The 24,681-nt window shown below is 45.6% G+C and overlaps 1 protein-coding gene across 3 annotated transcripts in view; it reads right to left on the bottom strand.

The window, feature by feature from the left end:
* The window catches only part of APBB1 (amyloid beta precursor protein binding family B member 1), a 109,687-nt gene that overhangs the window by 44,378 nt on the left and 40,628 nt on the right, over positions 1-24,681 (bottom strand). Inside the window, exons 1-2 of one of the 3 annotated variants that reach the window (XM_030199786.1) lie at positions 17,349-17,781; positions 7,415-7,620 (exon numbers count right to left, since the gene is read on the bottom strand). In XM_030199786.1, coding sequence (XP_030055646.1) covers positions 7,415-7,564 — 150 coding nt within the window. In that variant the 5' untranslated portion in view covers positions 7,565-7,620; positions 17,349-17,781. Of the gene's footprint in view, positions 1-7,414; positions 7,621-14,895; positions 14,948-17,348; positions 17,782-24,681 lie in introns of those variants that run through there. The other 2 variants (XM_030199785.1, XM_030199784.1) reach the window with 2 other exon arrangements.

Genomic DNA, 24,681 nt, shown 5'->3' with positions numbered 1-24,681 from the left:
TACTGACAAAAAGCAGAGACATCAAAGCTACTCTTCAATAAAGCCTCCATACAGCGATCCTGAACATCCTTAAGCGCAGTGTCGCCATCCATGGGTACTGTATTCCTTTCTGTAACTGCGGAGACTACCGCAACCACCACCGGAGGCTTCAGAAGGGACGAACCATAGCGGGTACATCCCGCTGTGCCTGAATAACGTCCCTGATATTCTGGTTCATAGGAAGGGTCTTACCTGGCTTGTGAATGCCCTTCAATAGCGCTCTACAGCGGGAGTCTCTTCTTCCACAAACTGTAAAGTACAAGAAACCAAAGAATTTAATTCCTGCAAGTCCTCTTTGTGGAAAATTCTAACCACAGAAGAATCCTCCCTGGGAGAAGGAGCTCAGCACCTGAATCTACCTGACCAGAGTCCTCAGTCATATGTTCCCCAACTGAAAATTCCTGTTCCTCGAAAGAGGGCATTTCCTGGTCTGGATCAGAACCCAGTTCCTCATCCAGATCCCAGGACTCCCTGGGTCTCTTAGCTGACACCAACTGTCCTTCCACAGACCGTCTCACAGACAACGAGGGAGAATACATTTGAAGAACAAATTGTGGAAGAAAACCCCCTTCTGATCCTGCTGGGATAAGAGGACGACTCTCTGCCTGTGGCTGAACTGATGGAACCGGCAGAGAAACAGACCAATCTGATAACAGAGGAAGGAGGCAAGATGGCAGCATTTCCTGCCGGAGCCGCCGGCTTCTCCTTCACCACGGACGAGTCCTTACCCCCCAAGGCCCGTTAAAACTGAAGGAGAGGGACCTGCTTCCAAAGAGCTTTCCAAAACGGTGCAAAATTTACAACAGCCGCTTGCACAAAGACCCCACCGTTGACACACAGCGCAGCGTCAGAGTTTATCTGCCATGCCACAAGAAACAGCACCGCAGTTTTTTTTTTTTTTTAACTCCTCAGCGACGGAGCCGGTACTGAGAGGGAAACTGAGACCAGCCACTACCAAATAAGCAAAGTGAGCTGCCTTACTCGCTTTACACTACAGCTGTCTGGGTTTTTTTGTTGTTCTTTTAAACGTGGCTGCCTCTCCCTTCCTTAACCGCTCTTCCCTCAAAGAAACTGAGGCAAATATCACCAAGAGGCAGCGCACCTTGCTGCAATAGGTAGGATTTGCTTGGGTGGAGGGACCCGGCCACCCATGTGTGACACCCTCCGAGGCTGACGGAGATCCTCACGGACCTCAGCCTCTACAAGCAGGTTCCAAGTACCCCAGATGCACAGAAGATCTGTTTAAAAATACCAGCTGTTACTACAGAGAAAGAAATAGCATAAAGTAGAGAGACTGAAGGGCTCACCACCTTCCACCTGAGGGAGTCTGAGAATATTGGATCTCTCTCTAGCTGGCAAGGGCTCTTATTGGCTCTCTCGAGTCAAAATTCTCAGTCTCCACCTGCTGGAAGGCATGCACAACCCATCAATCACATTCTGGGCCAGTCTGGAGGGATGCTAAGGAAGGCTATTCTTATGCTCTTATTATTTCAAATTTTGCATAGATCGAATATTGTTCGGCAGGGTATTTCACATTTGTGGTCCTTTTATGTAAAAAACAGAATTTCTATATTCATCCAAGTACACTAAATGAAATGATGGTACATTCAGCATGTTTGACAACGATGATTGCAAAGAGCATGAGGGTTGATGGAGATGTAATGTTGCTTACATAAATTTACATAAATAAATTACGGTAATCAAGCCGAGAGATAACCAATGCCAAGATAAGGGAACAGATGGATTGAGAGGAAAGAAACGAGTGAACTGAACAAATACAGTGTAAAGCAAAGAAGGAAGATTTTACCACATTATCAATCTGTGTCTTGAAAGTGAGTTTTGAATCAAAACCACAAACCCTAACGGAATCACTGAAGCAAAGCAGTGTATTATCAAGAATAGGTACAGGAGGTAAAGATGAGTGAGGACTAGTAACGGCGATAGCGTCACATTTTGCTTTTTTAAGAAAAAGACCATTATCTTTTAACCAGGAGGAGATGGCAGTGAGACTCCAGGTCAGGGTGATTGAAGAAAGTGAGGAATTAGGAGTGCAGAAAAGAATTTGGATGTCGCTGGCATCAGGGGCGTAGCCAGACAACAGATTTTGGGTGGACCTAGGCAAGAATTGGGTGGGCACCAAGTGTTCTTCCCCTCCCCCCCCCCCCCCCCCCCCCCCCAAAAAAAAAAACCTCAGCTGGTGGGAAAACGCTTCTTTCCACTTTGGCAGCAGGAATGCACTGAAAACTGAGCATGGGCAGGTGCCGGTGTTGTGGAGAGTAGCATTTTCGTTACCATCAGGGGGAAATCTTCAGCTGGTGGAGCTTGGGATTCCCACCAGTTACCACTAAACATGTGCTACTGTAGGGTGGGCCTGAGCCATAAATGGGTGGGCCCTGGCCCACCCAAGCCCACCTATGGCTACGCCACTGGTTGGCATAACAAAAGGGCAAACAACCTTGTTCCTGAATGATTGTTAATAGAGGGGCAAGAAAAATGTTGAATAGAGTGGGGGACAGGATCAAGTCCTGGGGCACACCAGAAAGAACACAAAAAAAGCGGAAGATAAACCAAAACAGACCAAAAACAAGGGAGTAAGAGCGCCAGAAAAAGTTTAATAGGCCCCTACACGGTCCGTGTTTCGGCCAACAGGCCTTCCTCAGGGGTCCTGAATCTGACGTTTACAGGTACACCTCCAAGATATTCATGAAACAAAAAACCAAAATACTTGTAACAATTAATCTCGTATTATACTGGAGAAAGAGATTGGAGGCGACAGCTGTCAGTCATTTGCAATCGGGGAGTGTTGTGATTGCGGCTGTGCTTGTTCTGGGAGCTGTGGTTTGGCTTAGTCTCTTTCTCCAGTATAATGTCTATTTTCTAATGTCATTTATTGTAAGCCACATTGAGCCTGCAAAGAGGTGGGAAAACGTGGGATACAAATGCAATAAATAAACCACCCAACTAGCAATCAATCGGGCTCCAGATCCTACACTCCCTCCAGTCTTTGTAGACAAGACTGACAGGGAGAATTTACTTTTGACAGTGATCTTCCTTTGTTCTTTATTATTGCTGCCCAGGAAAGAGTTTAAACCGCTTACCCTGCATTCTGTACTCATATAATGGGCACAAGACTCCCAGAGCGGCCTGAGAAACATCTCCTAAATTTCAAATCAGAACTTTTCCCAAGCCAGATTGTTCCTTACACTTGGGTTACTGCAGCGTAATAAAGGTTTTCCTCATCTCAATGACAGCTCTGCCCACCCTGATGTACTGTGGGATAACCAGAGCTGTCCCACTTGGAGTTCTCAGAACAGTGCCTGCCTCTCTCCCATACCTTGCAGTACTTCTGCATAACACCCCAAAGCAGCAGGAGCCGTCCCCCATCTCTCTTCCTTTTCTTAAAGGAGCTGAACATCTTGTTGCAGGTCTGCAAGAAACTGTAGGACTCGAATGCTCTGCAGAGGAAGCTGCACTCGCCCCACCCACTGGCCCTGTGGCTTGCATGAACCCACACTGCTGCTTCAATCTTCTTACTAGAGATGGACATCAATATAGAACACACTGAAAATGGATGAGTCAGCAATTTCAGACAACTACACTCTATGTGGTGGAACTGATCAATGTAATCAGCTTCATTTTCCAAGGACTGAATGCCAGGAAACACCAGAAGAAAAGACAGAGCTAAACAGCTGAGACGTCCAGTTTCATTTCAGACAATGTCGTGTGTTTAATGAGCATACACATGCAGAAAACCTCCAATAAATGCACATAGAGTTAACTGAACTAACATTTTTTAACTTCATTAATTTGATACAAACCCCAAAACTATTCACATGCACACCCCTACTAAATAACACTGCCAAATACATGAAGGAAATTAGATAAGACATCGCTGCTTTGCTACCTGTCAAGGAGAGAACCGAAACGCCCCAAGAAAATATTCAGCTTACAGACGGTAAATTATAGCACAGACCAAAGGTTGTCAACCCAGCCCTCGGGACACATCTATCCAGTCAGGTTTTCAGGATATCCAGAATGAATATGCATGAAAATTTCTCTCATATTCATGGTATGTATCCTGAAAACTGGGAGAGTCCAAGGACTTGTTTGAGAACCACTACAGACAAACATGCAAATATACCCAGCACACACTGCCCAGTTCCAAATTTTCAGCATCTCCTTGAAAAGAATGCAAGAGCTTTTCCTCCAAAAACCTATACAAAAAAGGCTATTCAGGTGCAGCTGTTAACAACTGAGGAAAATTCAAGAGTCTTAAATCTAAATGCATAGGAAAGTTATCAAAGTTCTCAATTCTTCTCATCCTGCATACCAACGACACAGGTAGGAGGGAGATTGTAGAAGCTGGGTTTAGGCTGTTAGGTTGAAAGTTGAAATCCAGAACCTCAGGGATAGTGTGTGGTGGGGGGGGGGGGGGGGGGGTCCTGCCTTTGTCTGTGTGGACTAGAGGAGTCGTTTAATGGTTAGTGCAGTGGGCTTTGATATTGGTGACCTGGGTTTGATTCCCACTGACTGAACTTGGGTAAGTCACTTAACCCTCCATTGCCCCAGGTACAAAAGCTTAGACTGTGAGCTCTCTAGGGACAAGAAAGTGCCTGCATATAACATCATGTACAGTGCTGCATACGTCTAGTAGGATCTCCACACAGTCCGAAGGAATTTTCGTGCAAGCAGAAACTGCTCCTAGACTAAAATAATTTCACTGGTTTCTAAGACTTGATCTTCAAGGAATAAAAATAACAGTGGGTGTAGTGGGAGTAATTTTTTCAACAAAAGTGTCATGAAAGTGGCTATTAAGAGTAGCCATACATGGTCAGACCAATGGTCCATCTAGTCCAGTATCCTGCTTCCAACAGAGGCCAAGCCAGGTCACAAGTATCTGGCAGAAACCCAATTAGCAGTAACATTCCATGCTACCAATCCCAGGGCAAGCAGTGGCTTCCCCATGTCCATCTCAATGACATATGGACCTTTCCTCCAGGAACATGTCCAAACCATTTTTAAACCCAGATATGCTAACCTATGTTGCCACATCCTCTGGCAATGAGCTCCAGAGCTCAACTATACGTTGAGTGAAAAACAATTTCCTCCTATTTGTTTTAAAAGTATTTCCATGTAACATCCTTGAGTGTCCCCTAGTCTTTGTACTTTTGGAATAAGTTAAAAAAATATATATATATAGAGAGAGAGAGAGAGAACAATGAAGGAACATTCAAGTTATATAAATCTCGATCCACAACTGGTAAATACATTCCCAAATATCAAACTAGGGGTAGCCCATCATAAAGGGAAGGTGTCCACCCACAACTCCTTGAGGTCACCCAGTACTGGTACTGCCTCTGTCTTGGTGTAATTAATTGTGAGGTCTGCAATTTGCTGAAAATGTCAAAACTCTTGCAATGCGCTCTGTAAGGAGGAGTGTGGGTCAATAAGCAAAAGAAATATACCAGCTGCAAAAGCCTGCATCTTTACCTCTTCCTGTCCTAATCCTGGGGTTACTTCATAAGTGTTGCAGAGTTTCTCCCTTATATTATTAATTACATTTGTACCCCGCACTTTCCCACACATAGCAGGTTCAATGCGGCTTACATAGTAAACAGAATTACAAAGTCTTGAAGGAGAATGTTACACGTTGTAGTAAACATAGTAGTAGTGGGGTTTTGAGGATATGTAAATTGAGCATGGAGAGGTAAAGAAAGATAGGATGAGCAAAAGGAGAAGAGATTGGGCGGGGTAAGGAGTAGGAAGGATGGAGAGGAAGAGATTGAGGAATGAGCATAAGGAGATTGTGAGACATGGTCAAAGGTATAATAATCGTCGGGGCAGGAATCATGTGGGTGGGCTTAAAAAGTTAAGTTGGGTCAGTAGGGTAAGCTTTCTTGAAGAGATGGGTCTTCAACATTTTTCTGAATGGTAGATGGTCATTGATTGTTCGGATGGATCTTGGCAGAGTGTTCCAAAGCTGGCTGCCCAAAAAGGAGAAGCTGGATGCATGAGATGTATGCAGAAACGGATAGGGAGACAATAAAGTGACTTGGAGAGGACTAATATGAGCATAGCGACACCGGCGGAATATAAGTTGTGCAGCACAATTTTGAACGGATTGAAAGGGAAAGAGATGGATTAGGGGGAGACCTGTGAGAAGTAAGTTGCAGTAGTCTAAGGGTTTTGGTAGTATGCTCTGGGGCACTGTCCAATAGATAGGGCAAGCTTCTCGGTGTTTCTCATGGCACACTGACCGAAAAGCACTGCACACATTGTTATCTTACTGGGGCAGGTATAAATCTGTACACTACTGGGAGTCACTGTAGAAACCTATTTTACAAAGGCACATAGACGTCTTTATAAATAATTTCTTTTTCTGAAATACTTTCAGGCATTCTGTGATGAAATTATCCCAAAAGGACCAAGTGTGCTCATGTGTTGATAGCTATGTCGCACATACTCACAAGCCTTGAAAAGACCACCCCCCCACACTTAAATTTTAGCACTGTTGGATGATGGCGCTCCACTCGTGTGACTGATCAATGGAGAAATGTCAAACTATCTTAGAACTATGCTATAAAAGCTCTGAAAACCAGATCATTATTGCAAGAAAGTCCAAGAAACACATCACACAGTAGAAGCACCACAAAATGCAAACAGAGATTCTGAAAATGTGGCAGAAAGATACAGCAATATTTCCCATCATTACGGGCTTAATTCAAAGTAATTTCCAAGAACAACTTGACAGGTTGCTTATACAGACAGGCAAGTGCTGGGCAGACTTCTACGGTCTGTGCCCTGATCGCAACTGGACAGATTTGGATGGGCTGGAGTGGGGCTTCGAGGACAACTTCAGAAGCTGGACAGTAAAGCCATTAGGGACAGAAAAGTACCTGCAAAAACCGTAGATGTAAACCGCTTTGACTGTATCTACAGAAAGGAGGTATATTAAGCACGGAATAAACAAACATTTCTAAGATCTGTGCCGTAAAAATGGCAAGGACAAATCAAGATCAAGAATGCATATGTAGTATCACATCATACTTTATGCTATGAGTTTATCTCGTTGAGAAGACTGGATGGACCGTACAGCTCTATCTGCCGTCATCTACTATGTTACTATATATTACATCCTATGAACTACAGAACGGACCTCTTTTTGGGATGATGCGAGTACTACGGTGAGTGTTAGCAGTCATTTTCAGAGAGTGATCATACTCCACTTATTTTGACTTAGGAGTGAGCTTTATTACTGTTATGTCCGTGCAGAATTAACCCATTAGGACACACTGCTCGGTACAGTGCCTGGGAATGCTATAGAGTGAGGTGTAAATGAAGGAACTGACGTCAGTCAGCTTCCAATATTGCTCACCTGCTGCTCCTCGGAAGGGGTGGTGCCCTGAGAAGAGGTGGGGTCTTTCTGAGTCCCGCTGCTATCAGAGTGTGCCAAGGGTGGCTCCCACTGGGTAGTCCCTGTTGGAATGTGCCAGTAATAAGTCCCCGATGTATCCTGTACCCTCATCCATCCGGCAGGCAGGTCCGAGTCCGTCTCAAAAGTATTACGGTTCCAGATGGAATCTGAAAATGTAAACAAAAACAGCCCCCATAACATGAATTGAATCTGGTGTAGTACAGTCAACCCTGCAGCGTTTTGACACCATGACTTAATATCCAGTGCCTTCTCCTAGCTCTGTGTAAAACCAAATCCACAGCACAAACATCCACCTACCTGGCTTCCCTTTTATCATATACTGTGCAACTCCCTTATACTTCAGACACCTCAAAGTCCTCCACGTTTCTAAAATCCTTCGTCCCACTGCGGGTGGATTAAAGAGTCTCACTTCTGCTGTCCTGGTTCAGGTGTTTCAACCTACTGGGGGCTTTTAAGGGGAATTTCATTTCTAGTGGTTATGTGATCTCTTACTGTTCAGTATCTTATCCTGGTGGTAATGGCAAATTTTTAAACAAATTCAGCTTAATACAAGTTTCCATGTCGCTCACAGGCCTCGTGGCTGGGAATGACCTAGGTGCACATCTAGTGTTGCTTTGTCTCATATTTTTCCCTCCCTGACGTTACTTGGTTATTTTTACTTTGGATAGTATAATTTTTGCATCATTTACTGAATCTGTCCAATATGCTTTATGAATTTTACCTGATTTGCTTTGTATTTTTTTTTTTTTTGTTACATTTGTACCCTGCGCTTTCCCACTCATAGCAGGCTCAATGCGGCTTACATGGGGCAATGGAGGGTTAAGTGACTTGCCCAGAGTCACAAGGAGCTGCCTGTGCCTGAAGTGGGAATCCAACTCAGTTCCTCAGGACCAAAGTCCACCACCCTAACCACTAGGCCACTCCTCCACTCCAAGTCTTTAACTTCTAGTTTACTACATATTTTTAAAATACATAAGCCGCTTCTTAGATTTTGTAATAGATTAGACAGTATGTCAAAAATGTTGAACTCTGAACCTTGGAAGTGTAGACTGGGAGTCTATCTATAGGCTTAATTATTGCAAAATTCAAAATGCATAAATTCCACTGAGTAAAGGACTGCATCGAGGGCTACTGCTATTAGCTGGTTTTCATTACCGCAACCTGGGCAGGAGAAGGAGATGGCATTAGTCTTTATACCCTCTTTCCAGGCTAATGACTATTTGCAGCTTTAACCACCTATGGGACCCACTCCCTCCTCCCTCTCCCAGATCCAGTAGAACAGTTTCCTAAGCCTTGTTCCAGGCAAGCTGCTTCCCGCTGAAAAAAAAGCAGCATAAAGGCACAGAGCTGCCGTCTGGGCCATGCCACTAACAGCTCTACTGCTTCCACCCTTCAGAAACAGGAAGCTCAGATCAGAAGGGGTGAGGTGGCCTAGACAGCAGCTCTGCACCTTTATATCACTTCTTTTTTTTTGTTGGCTGGAAGAAAAGGGGCTGGCGGGGTGGGGGTAAGGAAGTAGCTGGGCTAGAAGAGGGAGGGAAGGGAAGGAAGATGCTGAAAGGTAGCCAATCCCCAAAGAGTTAGATTTACCACCCCAATGAAAGGGGAACTGTGAGGTTTTGCTCATGGTGGTGAAGGAACTGAGGCCTAAGGGCTGTTGGCTATCTTTATTGACTGCCAATGCCTTCAAGTGCACCTACTAATGGATTTCTGTATCATGGGTGACGTTACATATTTTAAACTCTTTTATTTCAAGCACTTACCAATACATCTATGGAAAATTTAAAGATTTCTCAAGAGGTAGTATCTTACAATTTAAAGATGATCATACACAAGTCTGCTATAAATACAACCACCTCAACACACATTAGCTCCTGCATGTCCCTACCTTGCCCTATTCAGCATCTGCCCTCTGTATGTCCAGCATTAGCCCTCTGTGTCCCAGTCCCTAGCACCCTCCCTGTGTCATTTTCCAGCTTCTCCCCTTTCTCCCGCATCTCCAAGTTCCTCCCCCTCCCCACAGACATCCAAACTTGACTTCCATCACTGGCAACTACAGCAATTAAGATAGCAGCCTCCAGTCAGCCCCAGGATCTTCCCTCTGCCATATCCTGCCTCCTCTAATGCAACTTCCTGCTTCTGCATGGGCAGGCCGCAGCAGAGGAAAAGCCCCGGAGCCTGCTAGAGGTAGCCTGTCTTAATCATTGCTACTGCCAGAAATAGAAGTCAAGTTTGGACAATCATGGGGAGGTGGGAGATGGGCAAAAAGAGAACAGGTGAGACACCAGGGGAGCAGAGGGGAAGGAGAGAGACACCAGACAGGGTTAAATGTATCTATGGGCAGCTGGGCCCCCTTTATGCAAGGCCTGGAGCATCCGCTTCTTTTGTCCTTTGGTAAAAGCAGCCCTGCATGCATATGGCCAGAAATGTTCTAAAGGAAACTGGAGTAAGGGTGGTCTATAACAAAAGAGATGTGCTAACTGTGATAAGAGTTTAGAAAATAAATTTGAAAAATTGGACACAAAAATCTATTAGCCACATATTAATTAGAAGAAGGAGAATTGGAATTTTTAAACGAGATCTAGGACTCGGAGTGATCATCTCAGAAGACTTAAAGGGAACGAGTCAATGCAATGATGATACTGGGAAAGCTCTCGGTACTCTTGAGTACATTAAGGGAAGTTGTAGTACTGGTTTTGTAGGTCACCAGTTAGACCCCACCTTGAGTACGGTGTTCAGTTATGGAGGTCGAACCTTCCAGAGAAGGGGTCCAGTGAAACAGGATGTGCAGCTCAATGCAATGCAAGGCTCAAGATAGTCAAAATGTACTTGTTGGAGGAAAAAAAGTTAAGGGAAGGTATTATAGGAATGGTCAAATATTTGGCAGGCTTCAATAAATCACAAAAAGAGAATATTTTCCAATGTAAAGTCATTTCAGAGAGTCTTCTTTATTTATGTATTTATTTGGATTTAGACCAAATTAATCAGGCACTATTTTTTAAATTCTGGATTTGTGTAACTATGATCTTCAAGGAAATCTACGATACTTTACAGAATTCCCCTTATTTGCATTTAGAGCACATCTTGGGGCAGACTTATACGGTCTGTGCCCTGAAAAAGACAGGTACAAATCAAGGTAAGGTATACACAAAAAATGACACATGTGAGTTTATCTTGTTGGGCAGACTGGGTGGACCGTGCAGGTCCTTTTCTGCCGTCATCTACTATGTTACTATGTTATATCTTTTCAGGAGTAGCTCAAGGTGAGTTACATTCAGCAGGTACAATAGAGTTTTCCTGTCCCTGGAAGGATTTCAATCTAAGTTGTGTCTGATGCAATTAACTTGCCCAAGATGACAAGAAGCAGAAGCGAGATTTGAACCATTGATATTAGGAGTTGGCAGAATACAAGAGCTACATTACATTTACCTTTACACCTCAAATCTTACCCTCAGGATTTCTGACATCCTGAAAAAAACCCCCCAGAGAAGTAAATCTGTTAATCCACCTGCAGTTCTTTTGCCCAGGGGCGGGGGGCATCGCGCTGTTCCAAGGGGGGGCGGTGGGGGCGGTCCGCCCCGGGTGCACGCCGCTGGGGGGGTGCCGCGCGCCTGTCGGCTCTTCGTTTTCATGCTCCCTCTGCTCCGGGGGGGGTTCTTTTGCCCGGGGGTGGGGGGCATCGCGCTGTTCCAGGGGGGGGGGCGCTGCACCCGGGGGGCGGGGCGCATCAGCGATCCGGAACGCCACTGGTGTCAGGAAAGATGAGCAGAAATGCCAAGGATGGTCCATCCCAAAGAGCGACAATGAAGTTCAATCAGTGAGGTTCTTCTTGTGAAGTAGTTGGGATATACATTTGGAAAGATCTACCTGCTGTATTCCTTTGCAAGTATTTCTCTCTCTCTTCCTCCCCCAACTTAGCATCTCTCCTCTCTTCCCCCATACTTTCAGTGGCCCAGCACCTCTTTCCTACCCTCAGTTCTTCTTCCCTCACTGCTACTGCAGAATGCCATTTCTCTGCCCCTATACGTCAGCATTTCCCCTTTTTGACTGGAGTGGAGGAGTAGCCTAGTGATCAGAGCACAGGTGTTGACATCCAGAGGTACCTGGTTTAAGTCACTTAACCCTCCATTGCCTCAGGTACAGACTTTGACTGTGAGCCCTCCAGGGACGGGGAAATACCCAGTGTACCTGAATGTAACTCACCTTGAGCTACCTACTGAATAAGGTGTGAGCAAAATCCAAATGACAAAAATTTCCCTACCTTGCCACTGTGGTCAGCAGCCAGAACACATTGCAGGGGTGGGGGGACTAAGATGGAAAGGAAGGCTGGGGGCATTTCAGCCTGCCATGCCCTCCTCGTCCCAATGCAGACTGGGTGGGAAATGGCAGGGCTTCAGCACAACCTAGGCTGAAAGATCCCATGCTTTCTTGCCATCTTAGTTTCCCCTACCACTGATGAAATACGTCAGACAGACCTGGCATGTGAGCTGGAGAATGGGGCTAGATGAGTGAGACACTGTTTCAAGCTATGTTGCCTCTGTGTGTGTCTTGCACATGTGTCAGCTATCCATATATCTGTAATATTGAGAGGAGATGAGAGGGGAGGGCAATTTGAAAGCTACAATTCCTTAATCACTATGTTACAGTAAATCAATGTATGTATGCTGTGACCATGGAATTTCTTCTGCCATAGAAATGTACAGAGACATAGGGGGGGGGGCATAATTTCTCCTCCCCCTTCTCCCGCCATACACACACACCAACATCAACACATACAGAAGTTTCATTTGTACAAACTCCTGCCGGAATTCTAAAAAAAAAATTCTGAACACAAAATTTGCAAATTCTGCAAGTTTGCCGTAATTTAACCAATATTAGAGCCCTCCCTCTCTGTACACGGATACCATCCATATTTTTCCCTGCACCCACACATAGCATCCACCATTTTTACAGCCCCCTCCCCTTTATCTTTATCAACTCACAAAAAACCTCCAGACCGCCCAAACACAGCAGCCAGGCTGATATTTGGTAAAACGCGATTCCAAAGTGCCAAACCCCTCCGAGAAAAGCTGCACTGCCTCCCAATCAAAGAAAGGATCATCTTCAAAATCTGCACCCTGGTCCACAAAATTATCTACGGCGTAGTCCCAGGATACATGATAGACCTCATAGATCTACCAACCAGGAACAGAATCCGATCATCACGATCATATCTAAACCTACATTACCCTAATCGCAAAGGACTTAAATACAAAACAACTTACGCATCCTACTTCTCCTACATATGCGCACAACTGTGGAATGGACTCCCAAAAGCTGTGGAAACAATCCATGACCATATAAACTTCAGAAAATCAAAACCAACCTCTTCAAAAAGGCTTACCCCACCGATCCACTGTAAATCCCCACACCCGGCAACACAGCATAACCAACGATCTTACAATCTTCATTCCCCTCGACCCTCATGGTACCTAATACACACCTACCTCATTAGGCCACAATATAAGCTTGTATTTGTTATCTACCGACTTGGCGAACGCCATTACAGTACTATGTAAGCCACGTTGAGCCTGCAAATAGGTGGGAAAATGTGGGGTACAAATGTAATAAAATAAAATGTATTTTACTTTTTTTACAGCCCCTTCCCTCCAGAGCAATCCACCTTTTCTTTACTGTCTCCTCCCTCCACAGTATTTTTACAGCCTCTCCCCTCCACCCACAGCATCCACCTTTCTTTTTTAAAGCCCCCTCCATCTTTTTTTTTTATAGCTCCCTGCCTCCCTTCTTGCACCAATGCTCAGAAGCAAATGCAAGTGATTAGCAGCAGACTAATGCCTGCATTTGCCAGTACACCATTTACTTATTTTTCTAGGACACTTGTATCCCACAATTATCCCAAACAAGGTCCCCACTGTGGGGAATAACAAGCACGCTGAAGGATAGCGCAACAAGCATGCAAATGCATTCTGATGAACTAATTCCCTGTTCCTTCCCAATGCTCAGCAAGAAGCACGCCAAAAATACTAGGACTAGGGGGCAGGCAATGAAGCTACAAAGTAGTAAATTTAAAACAAATCTTAGAAAATATTTCTTCACTCAACGTGTAATTAAACTCTGGAATTCTTTGCCAGCAAATGTAGTAAAAGCAGTTAGCTTAGCAGGGTTTAAAAAAGGTTTGGCTAACTTCCTAAAAGAAAAGTCCATAAGCCATTATTAAGATGGACTTGGGGAAAATGCACAGCTTATTTCTAGGATAAGCAGCATAAAATGTATTTTTCTGTTTTGGGATCTTGCCAGGTACTTGTAACCTGGATTGGCCACTGTTGAAAACAGGGATGCTGCGCTTGATGGACCTTTGGTCTGTACCAGTATGGCAACACTAAAAATTTTAAAATTTAAAACAAGGGCTCTCTTCTCACAACAAACCTTATGCCAGCTCAGAGCCGATGTTAAGGCTGCACCAAGCCATGGGGAGGAATAGGGAAACCGGTTCTTGCTGAGGCACCCTATAAAAGACCAAAGAGCCAGGTTTCAGACTACATTTGAAGACCATAACGGTAACGGAGTGGAGGAGGGCCTAGTGGTTAGGGTGGTGGACTTTGGTCCTGAGGAACTGAGTTCGATTCCCACTTCAGGCACAGGCAGCTCCTTGTGACTCTGGGCAAGTCACTTAACCCTCCATTGCCCCATGTAAGCCGCATTGAGCCTGCCATGAGTGGGAAAACGCGGGGTACAAATGTAACAAAAATAAAAAATATGTTCATCTATTAAAAGCCTCACAAAACAGATGAACATTAAGCATAGCCTTACATTTAGGGAGGGTATCCACCGTCTATAATGCATTCCACAGAGAGGGGCCTACTACATTAAATACTAAATTTGGAAGAGTGCGCACAGGCAGCTCACGAGGTGCAGGGATGTGGGCTGGAAGAAACATAGGGAAGTCTCTAGGGATTGAAGCGCACCCCTTTCTGATCCTGCCTCGTTGGCTCTGGCTCTGAAAATGGTGGCACCCCTAGCAGTAAATTTACGGTAAGCACTCAAAAAAGTAAGCACTGATGGATGCCTTGGTCTGAGATGGCATAAGAGAGACTGGAAGCAGAGGATGATGGTATCTCAGGGCAACGCTGAGGTGGTAAAAGAGGAAGATTAGAGCTTCAGGTGGCAAAGAGGCAAGTAATACATTGTGGAGAAGGCCAGGGACTAGGGTGATGCCTCAGATTAGTAGACATTTGAAGTGGGTGTAAGGGGCGGTGATGAGCTCTTTTTTCTGCTTCCTGAGCACCGATAACAACACATTGATGGAATGAGGCTCTAGGAGCAGACGTACTTGAAAGCACTGTAGAATGGCGTATTTACAGACTGAGAAAATCCCATTAGGCAAAAGGCAAATAAAAAGACAAGCAGTTCTCCTACCCTACCTGGAGAGCTATCCTGCAAAATGATGGCCAGGAAGTAGTCCTCAGTGTACATGATCCCAGGAAGCAGCTGAGGCCCACACAGAGTCCATCTCACAATCCTCAAACACTGACCCCTGATTCAGGACTATTCCTGCTGCGACTCCAAGATCCAGCAACCCTCTGCTCTGAGCACTTAGACAGCAGACATGCTGGTTCTCGGCTTCCCAGGCAAGACGCAAGTGAACAGGCAGCAGCATGTTCCAGGCAGCTCCTCCTCCCTCCCCTGTGCAGGCAAGTCTGGCTTCTCAAGGGGGAGATAGTGTATCAGACAAAGAACGGAGATAGAGAAGATAACCAGAGAGATAAGAAGTAGAAACACAAGAGAGACAGGCAGGGAAACTGCAGCAAAGGATAGGAAGGCAGAGGGAGTGGCAGGGTGAACAGAAGAGACTAGAGGGAGGTGCAGAGTGAATTGAACATGTCATCAAGGCAGAAAAAGGAATAAATACAGAGAGAGGAAGAATCAACATGAATAAAGGCAGCAGTAAAGGGACAGGGTGACCAACAACAGTAAAATGTGTCATATCCCAGACATGGCGCAAGAACTCAGGGACTGTCCATGTTATCGCTGTTCCGTAATTTATTTGATTACTAGTTTCAAGTTTCTTTATTTCTTGATATAAGGTACAAGCCATCACAGCAGTTTACATTAATACAATATAATAAGAGAGATCATAGCATAATATCTTTTTCAGTACAAATCGTTAAGCTGATAACAGTAAAGAGAATATGAAACAAGACAGTAACAGAAGGTGACTTGGGGATATAGGAGAGAGATAAAAGGCATAGAAAGCATGAGTAAAAAAGGGTGAAGGGGAGGGAGACAGAAGCCCCTGTTAAAGACGCTGCAGGGGAAGTTCTAAGGGTCCTACATCAGGCCGGACAAATTTTCTTTGTATGTACGAGTCGGCAGCTGAGAGCTCTCAACTTCTCTGTATTCCAACTGAAGCAGGAAAGGGGGAAGGGACCCCCCCCAACTCACAGTCTCTCTCCCTCCCCTCCTCCAAGATCTGCCGCAGATCCTTCAGGACCTGAATTACTATGAGTCACCAGCAGGAGCGTTCTGCACTTCCCTGTCGTCACTACTGTCAATAGCTGAGCCAGAGGCTACTGCCCCTCTGCTTCCCCCCATGCACTGCCAGAGACCAGGTCACCATTATAATCAGATGGTGGCAAATAAAGACCAGCAAGGTGGCAAGAGTCATACCTGATTAACATCTCTACCTAGCACAGTGACACAGCCTAACATGGCTTATCCTGTCAGCCCGGAAGGGCAGCCAGAGTTATTATACCTGCAACGGTCTTTACAGCTGTATATAACTGACACACTGTGCAGTCAACTCCCCTCTACGCTTTTTTCCCACACTTCAAAGTGTGAAAGTTAGTTTCCAACAGCGGCCAATCCAGGTCACAAGTACACGGCAAGATCCCAGAACAGTAAAACAGATTTTATGCTGCTTATCCTTGGAATAAGCAGTGGATTTTCCCCAAGTCCATCTTAATAATGCCTTACAGATTTTTCTTTTAGGAAATTATCCAAACCTTTTTTAAACCAAGCGAAGCTAACTGCATTTACCACATTCTCTGACGACAAATTGCAGAATTTAATTACTCGTTGAGTGAAGAAATATTTTCTCCGATTTGTTTTAAATTTACTACTTTGTAGCTTCATTGCGTGCCCCCTAGTCCTAGAGAGTAAACAGACACTTCACGTCTACCCTTTCCACTCCACTCATTATTTTATAGATCTCTATCATATCTCCCCCTCAGCTATTTTCCAAGGTGAAGCCACTTTAGCCTTTCCTCATAGGGAAGTCATCCCATCCCTTTATCATTTTCATTGCCTTTCTCTGTACCTTTTCTAATTCTGCTATATCTTTTTTGAGGTGCAGCGACCAGAATTGAACACAATATTCAAGATGCAGCCACACCATGGAGCGATACAAAAGGATTACAATGTTCTCATTTTTGTTTTCCATTCCTTTCCTAATACCACCTAACATTCTATTTGCTTTCTTAGCCACCGCCGCACTGAGCAGAGGGTTTCAACGTTATCAGCAACAACTGAGCAGAATATAAATTCTATATATACATTTTTGTTAATGATACTATTTTTGCAGCCAACTCTTTTGAGAAGCTTATGAATTTCTTTTTCTCACTCTCCTTAAAGAACTGCTGCCCTTCTTTTTGGCCCCTTTCAGTATAGTCCACTGTCCGTCTACCTCCTCCCACCCTATCAGCTTTTTCCTTCAAACATGCTGACATCTGCATGTTTGAAATCCAGGACTTAAAAGAGTTTTGTGTGACTGGACTCCACGCTAGCTCATATCAAAGCATACAGTGCAGTGGACACCCACCCAGACATTAGACACACTTTCTCCATTCGTGCACATTAAATCCAGAATCACCCTTACCTTGTGGGTTCCCCTACTATTCTCTTTTAAGTTTAACCTCCTTGCAGCCTCATTTCATGTCCTCTAGTTCTGTAGCTTCACCATCTTTGAAAACGATTTCTTTGCTCATTAATACCTTTCAAGTATTTAAACGTCTGTATCATATCTCCCCAATCCCTCCTTCCCTCTGGGATATACACATTCAAGTCTTCAAGTCTCTTCTACAGTTGCTGTCATCACTCTTGAAGCAGCTGTTCGCTCTGGGTTCCATATCATGAGGCTCTCTGTGTTACAGCCACACGGTATCTCTCCCATACTAACAAGACCAAGCAACAAGCAGAGCTAGGAAAGACAGTCAAATACTCAGCTGCATGGAATGGTACAGAAGCAAAGAGGAAGACAATAAAATCTGACTTGGATAAACAAGCAATACCCTACATATATAGTTCATCTTCTGTGTCTACAAAACAAAAAAAACTACAAAAATGGTATGGGATTTGCGTTGAAAGCCATGAGGAGAGACGTGCCGACCTGAACATGTATACCCTGGAGGAAAGGAGAAACAGGGGTCACATGATACAGACGTTCAAATATTTGAAAGGTGTTAATCAGTAAACAAACCTGTTTCGGAGACGGGAAGGCGGTAGAACTAGAGGACATGAAAAGAGGTTGAAGGGGGGCAGACTAAAGAAAAATATTAGGAAGTATTTTTTCATGGAGAGAGTGATGGATACTTGGAATGCCCACCCGCGGGAGGTGGTGGAGATGAAAACAGTAAAGGAAATCAAGCATGCGTGGAATAAACACAAAGGAATCCTATTTAGAAGGAATGGATCCATGAAATCTTTACAGAGATTAGGTGGCGACACCGGGAATTGGGAAGCAAAGCCGGTGCTGGGCAGACTTCTACGGTCTACGCCCTGATCATGACTGAATAGATAGGGATGGACTGGAGTGAAAATTTTAAGGGGTTTCGACGTTAGCTTCAGAACTTAGTACAAGAACAGTGCTGTCAGGTTCTCAAGGCAGAAACTAGGTTCATGAGCCCTTGGGCCACTGCCGTGGAGCAGCAGTGGCAGGCAAAACCACCCCACACCAGAGACAAGGCAGAACTCTGACAGGGACAGCTAGACTTCACCTGCACTTGACCGCCGTTCCTCAGGAGTTGAGCCCCTGGGTACAGGCGGCCGGCAGGACTTACCAGACAGGGCAGGAACTGGGTACCCACTAGGCTGAACAGGGACTGAGGGTCAGAGGGGAAAGGAATAAACATGGGCAGCAAAGCAGGAAACTGGGCTAGGACTCACAGACAGACAATACTACACTAGGCGGGAGATGGACAGGCTTAAGGGTCAGGACTGAAAGCTGCAAAGCAGCCACTAAGAAAGGAAACACAGATAAGAGACAGAACTGAAAGCTGCTAGGCAGCCACTAAACAAGAAACACAGACAGAGAAATACAAACATAGTAACATAGTAGATGACGGCAGAAAAAGACCTGCATGGTCCATCCAGTCTGCCCAAGATAAACTCATATCTTGAATTTGTACCTGTCTTTTTCAGGGCACAGACCGTATAAGTCTGCCCAGCAGTATTTCCCGCCTCCCAACCACCAGTCCCGTCTCCCATCACCGGCTCTGGTACAGACCGTATAAGTCTGCCCTCCCCTATCCTAGCCTCCCAACCGCCAACCCCTCTTCCCCCCACCTGCTCCAATTTCAGCTAAGCTTCTGAGGATCCATTCCTGCTGCACAGGATTCCTTTATGCATATCCCACGCATGTTTGAATTCCGTTACCGTTTTCATCTCCACCACCTCCCGCAACAAGACTGGGAAACAAGCAATACAGTACAAGATAAACTACACAAAGACTAGACTAGAATCAGGCAAGAATCTCAGACAATAAACTGGACTAGGCAGAAGTGCACAGCGCACACCAGCATACCAGGGACCTTAGGCGATGCAAAGGCAAACACAGAAGCTTCCAGGTGGCTAATAAAGGCCACATACAAGGGAGTTCACCAGATAAGGGTGCTGCTAAGTTCCAAAAATTCCGAGACAGTCTGGGAGGCTGGAAGATCCGGACCGGCATGATTTCTGGAACATGGGAAACAGCACACAGACAGTCCAATGCAGCCATCAGGTCTGGCCACCAGGTGGCGAGATGACTGAGAGCCTGAAACATTGGCACGATCGTGACAAGTGCTGGGCAGACTTCTACGGTCTGTGCCCTGAGAATGGCAAGGACAAATCAAACTCGGGTATAAAGGTATCACATACCATGTAAAATGAGTTTATCTTGTTGGGCACACTGGATGGACTGTTCAGGTCTTTATCTGCCATCATTTCATTTACTATGTGTCTAGCTGTGGGCATATATTTTTAGCTGCATTGACCAGAATAACTGATGTAGATGGGCCAGCTGGTCTTTTTCTTCCAGCATCTACAATAGAAACATAGAAAAATGTAGGCAGATGGAAGACCATATGGCCTATCCAGTATGCCCATCCATGCCATCTACTCTCTGTTTCACTCCCTCGATCCCATATACAGTGGTGGAAATAAGTATTTGATCCCTTGCTGATTTTGTAAGTTTGCCCACTGACAAAGACATGAGCAGCCCATAATTGAAGGGTAGGTTATTGGTAACAGTGAGAGATAGCACATCACAAATTAAATCCGGAAAATCACATTGTGGAAAGTATATGAATTTATTTGCATTCTGCAGAGGGAAATAAGTATTTGATCCCCCACCAACCAGTAAGAGATCTGGCCCCTACAGACCAGGTAGATGCTCCAAATCAACTCGTTACCTGCATGACAGACAGCTGTCGGCAATGGTCACCTGTATGAAAGACACCTGTCCACAGACTCAGTGAATCAGTCAGACTCTAACCTCTACAAAATGGCCAAGAGCAAGGAGCTGTCTAAGGATGTCAGGGACAAGATCATACACCTGCACAAGGCTGGAATGGGCTACAAAACCATCAGTAAGACGCTGGGCGAGAAGGAGACAACTGTTGGTGCCATAGTAAGAAAATGGAAGAAGTACAAAATGACTGTCAATCGACAAAGATCTGGGGCTCCACGCAAAATCTCACCTCGTGGGGTATCCTTGATCATGAGGAAGGTTAGAAATCAGCCTACAACTACAAGGGGGGAACTTGTCAATGATCTCAAGGCAGCTGGGACCACTGTCACCACGAAAACCATTGGTAACACATTACGACATAACGGATTGCAATCCTGCAGTGCCCGCAAGGTCCCCCTGCTCCGGAAGGCACATGTGACGGCCCGTCTGAAGTTTGCCAGTGAACACCTGGATGATGCCGAGAGTGATTGGGAGAAGGTGCTGTGGTCAGATGAGACAAAAATTGAGCTCTTTGGCATGAACTCAACTCGCCGTGTTTGGAGGAAGAGAAATGCTGCCTATGACCCAAAGAACACCGTCCCCACTGTCAAGCATGGAGGTGGAAATGTTATGTTTTGGGGGTGTTTCTCTGCTAAGGGCACAGGACTACTTCACCGCATCAATGGGAGAATGGATGGGGCCATGTACCGTACAATTCTGAGTGACAACCTCCTTCCCTCCGCCAGGGCCTTAAAAATGGGTCGTGGCTGGGTCTTCCAGCACGACAATGACCCAAAACATACAGCCAAGGCAACAAAGGAGTGGCTCAGGAAGAAGCACATTAGGGTCATGGAGTGGCCTAGCCAGTCACCAGACCTTAATCCCATTGAAAACTTATGGAGGGAGCTGAAGCTGCGAGTTGCCAAGCGACAGCCCAGAACTCTTAATGATTTAGAGATGATCTGCAAAGAGGAGTGGACCAAAATTCCTCCTGACATGTGTGCAAACCTCATCATCAACTACAGAAGACGTCTGACCGCTGTGCTTGCCAACAAGGGTTTTGCCACCAAGTATTAGGTCTTGTTTGCCAGAGGGATTAAATACTTATTTCCCTCTGCAGAATGCAAATAAATTCATATACTTTCCACAATGTGATTTTCCGGATTTAATTTGTGATGTGCTATCTCTCACTGTTACCAATAACCTACCCTTCAATTATGGGCTGCTCATGTCTTTGTCAGTGGGCAAACTTACAAAATCAGCAAGGGATCAAATACTTATTTCCACCACTGTACTTACCCCAAACTCTCTTGAACTCAGAAACTGTTTACGTCATCAGTACTTCCACCAGGAGGATGTTACACAAATTCACCACCCATTCCGTGAAGAAGTGTTTCCTCGGGTTACTTCTGAGACTATCACCTTCATCCTATATCCCTCATTCCAGAGCTTCCTTTCAACTGAAAGAGACTCACCTCCTGTGCATTTATGCCACATAGGTATTTAAACTCCCCTCTCCTGCCTTTCTTCCAAAGTATACATATTGAGATCTTTAAGTTTGTCCCCATACGCTTTATTGTTGGGCAGACTGGATGGACCATGCAGGTCTTTTTCTGCCGTCATCTACTATGGTACTATGTATGTATGATAACGACAATGGACCATTTTAGAAGCTGCCCTCTGCACTGATTCCATCCTGTTACATCTGTTTGAAGGTGCGTTCTCCAGAATTGTACACAGTATTCTAAATGAGGCCTCACGGGAAAATTAGGTTCTTACCGTAATTTTCTTTCCTGTAGTCATAGCAGATGAATCCATTACGAATGGGTTTGTGTCCACCTACCAGCAGAGGGAGATAGAGAGCACTGAATACCATAGTGCCTCTTGGCCAGCTAGCTCCATCTGCCTCTTAGTATTTGAAGCTTCCAAAGCAGTGTTACACCGCAAAGTAGAATAACATGAACTTTCCTCACAGCGAACGAACGCCCCAGAACAGGAGCAGTAATTCAAAGGAGGGACGAACTCAACCTCCTGTAACAGAACAGAAATCCTGAAGACTGTTTTCCAACTTCTCACAATGAGGGAACATATCTACAGGAAAAACTGAACCCAAAACAGCATTAATCAATCAATCAAACAATCAGGGAGGGCTCATGAATTCATCTGCTACGACTAAAGGAAAGAAAACTACCAAGGTAAGAACCTAATTTTTCTTTCCTTGTCATCAAGCAGATGAATCCATTACGAATGGGATGTATCAAAGCAATCCCTAGATAGGGTGGGAACAGGCCACACCACACGCCAGCACTTGCGCTCCAAAATGCACATCCCTCCTGGCAGCCACATCCAGCCTGTAATGTCGGGCAAATGAGAGCTTAGAAGCCCATGTCGCTGCACTGCATATCTCTTGAAGAGAGAGTGCTCCAGTTTCAGCCCAAGAAGAGGAAATCGCTCTTGTGGAATGTGCCTTAAAGGCTTCAGGCGGACACCGGCCAGACAGCAGATATGCTGAAAAAATAGCTTTAGACGCTGGAGACCCTCTGCGAGGACCTGACAACAAAACAAAAAGGTGATCAGAGGTCCTAAAAGCATTTGACATGCGCAGATACTGCAACAGAGCCCTTCGCAGATCTAGAAGGTGCAATTGCAGAAATGGGTCTCGACAGGACAGCGCCTGGAGCTCAGACACCCGTCTAGTCAATGTAATGGCCACCAGAAAGACCGTCTTTAGGGTCACATCCTTCTCCAAAGCTCGCCTAAGCGGCTCGAAGGGCAAACACGGAAGGGCCTTTAAAACTAACCCCAGGTTCCAGGCCAGACACGGAGCCCGCACGGGAGGACGGAGCTGAAGCACCCCTCCAAGAAACCGTGCCACCTCCGGATAAGCAGCCAGGGAGAGGCCAGCGACCTTCCCCCCAAAAACATGCTAAGGCTGCAACTTGAACACGCAGGGAATTATAGGCCAAACCTTTTTGTAGACCATCCTGCAAAAAGTTAAGTATCGGCGAGACCGAAGCCCACATGAGTGTAATCGCTTTAGCAGCACACCAAGCTTCAAACTGGCGCCAAATCCGAGCATAGGCAACGGAAGTGGAACGCTTGCGGGCCTGAAGGAGAGTGGAGATGACCTTGTTGGAATAGCCCTTGTCTCTCATTTGCGCCCACTCAATAGCCATGCCGTAAAACCAAAGCGGCAGGCATCCTCCATATTTACCGGCCCCTGTGACAACAGGTTCGGTACCAGAGGCAAAGGAAGGGGAGCCTCCATCAGCATCCGCCAGAGGGCCACATACCATGGCCACCTGGGCCAATCTGGGGCAATGAGAACCACTTCTCCTTGATGTAGCCGAATCCGCAGGAGTACTCACCCTATGAAGGGCCAAGGAGGGAACACATACAGGAGACCCTGAGGCCAGGGTTGAGTCAAGGCATCCAACCCCGCCAAGCGAGGATCTCTCCGTCTGCTGTAAAGCACGGGACTTTGGCATTTGCGCTTGACGCCATAAGATCCACTACAGGCGTCCCCCATTTGGCACAGATCTGAAGGAACACTTCGTCTGCCAGTTCTCACTTCGCTGGGTCTATTTGATGCCTGCTTAGATAATCGGCTTGCACGTTGCTCTGACCTGCAATGTGAGCTGCTAACAGAAACTGCAGATGTAGCTCGGCCCAGTAGCAAATTTGCGCGGCCTGCGCAGCCAGTGCCCTGCACTGAGTGCCGCCTTGTCTACTACTACTACTACTACTTATCATTTCTATAGCGCTACTAGACGTACGCAGCGCTGTACACTTGAACATGAAAAGACAGTCCCTGCTCGACAGAGCTTACAATCTAAATAGGACAAACAGGACAAACAAGAGATAAGGGAATATTAAAGTGAGGATGATAAAATAAGGGTTCTGAACAAGTGAACAAGGGTTAGGAGTTAAAAGCAGCATCAAAAAGATGGAGCTTGACGTACCGGCTCAGGAAGTCTATTCCAGGCATATGGTGCAGCAAGATAAAAGGAACAGAGTCTGGAGTTAGCAGTGGAGGAGAAGGGTGCAGATAAGAGAGATTTACCCAGTGAACGGAGTTCCTGGGGAGGAATGTAGGGAGAGATGAGAGTGGAGAGGTATTGAGGAGCTGCAGAGTGAATGCACTTATAGGTCAATAAGAGGAGTTTGGGGTATACGAGGGGGCGTTTCAAGATGGCCGCATGCTGACCGGTAGCGAAACGCTCGTCTATTCTCGGGGGAAAAAATTTCTTACAAACTTACCTGAATATGCCGCATACTAAGCGAAAAGGTGTTGTGAAACGGCTGCCTTCGCCTCCCACTACCTCGACACCAATACAACCGAGAATTGAGCGATTTTTCTCCGGCGTCTCTCAAGAAATGTGGGAGAGGGATCCCCTTGTGGCATTGACCGGAGAAGAGGAAACTTCACGGGGAGAGGAAGTCTCCCTATCGCCATCAACACAAGCACTCCCTCTGTGTCCGGCGTCGAAGACCGCCAAGGAGA

Source organism: Microcaecilia unicolor, chromosome 4 (genome assembly GCF_901765095.1).
Source record: "Microcaecilia unicolor chromosome 4, aMicUni1.1, whole genome shotgun sequence".
NCBI lineage: Eukaryota > Metazoa > Chordata > Amphibia > Gymnophiona > Siphonopidae > Microcaecilia > Microcaecilia unicolor.
Note: the sequence above shows the minus strand (reverse complement) of the source record. Positions and strands in the feature narration are given on the sequence as shown.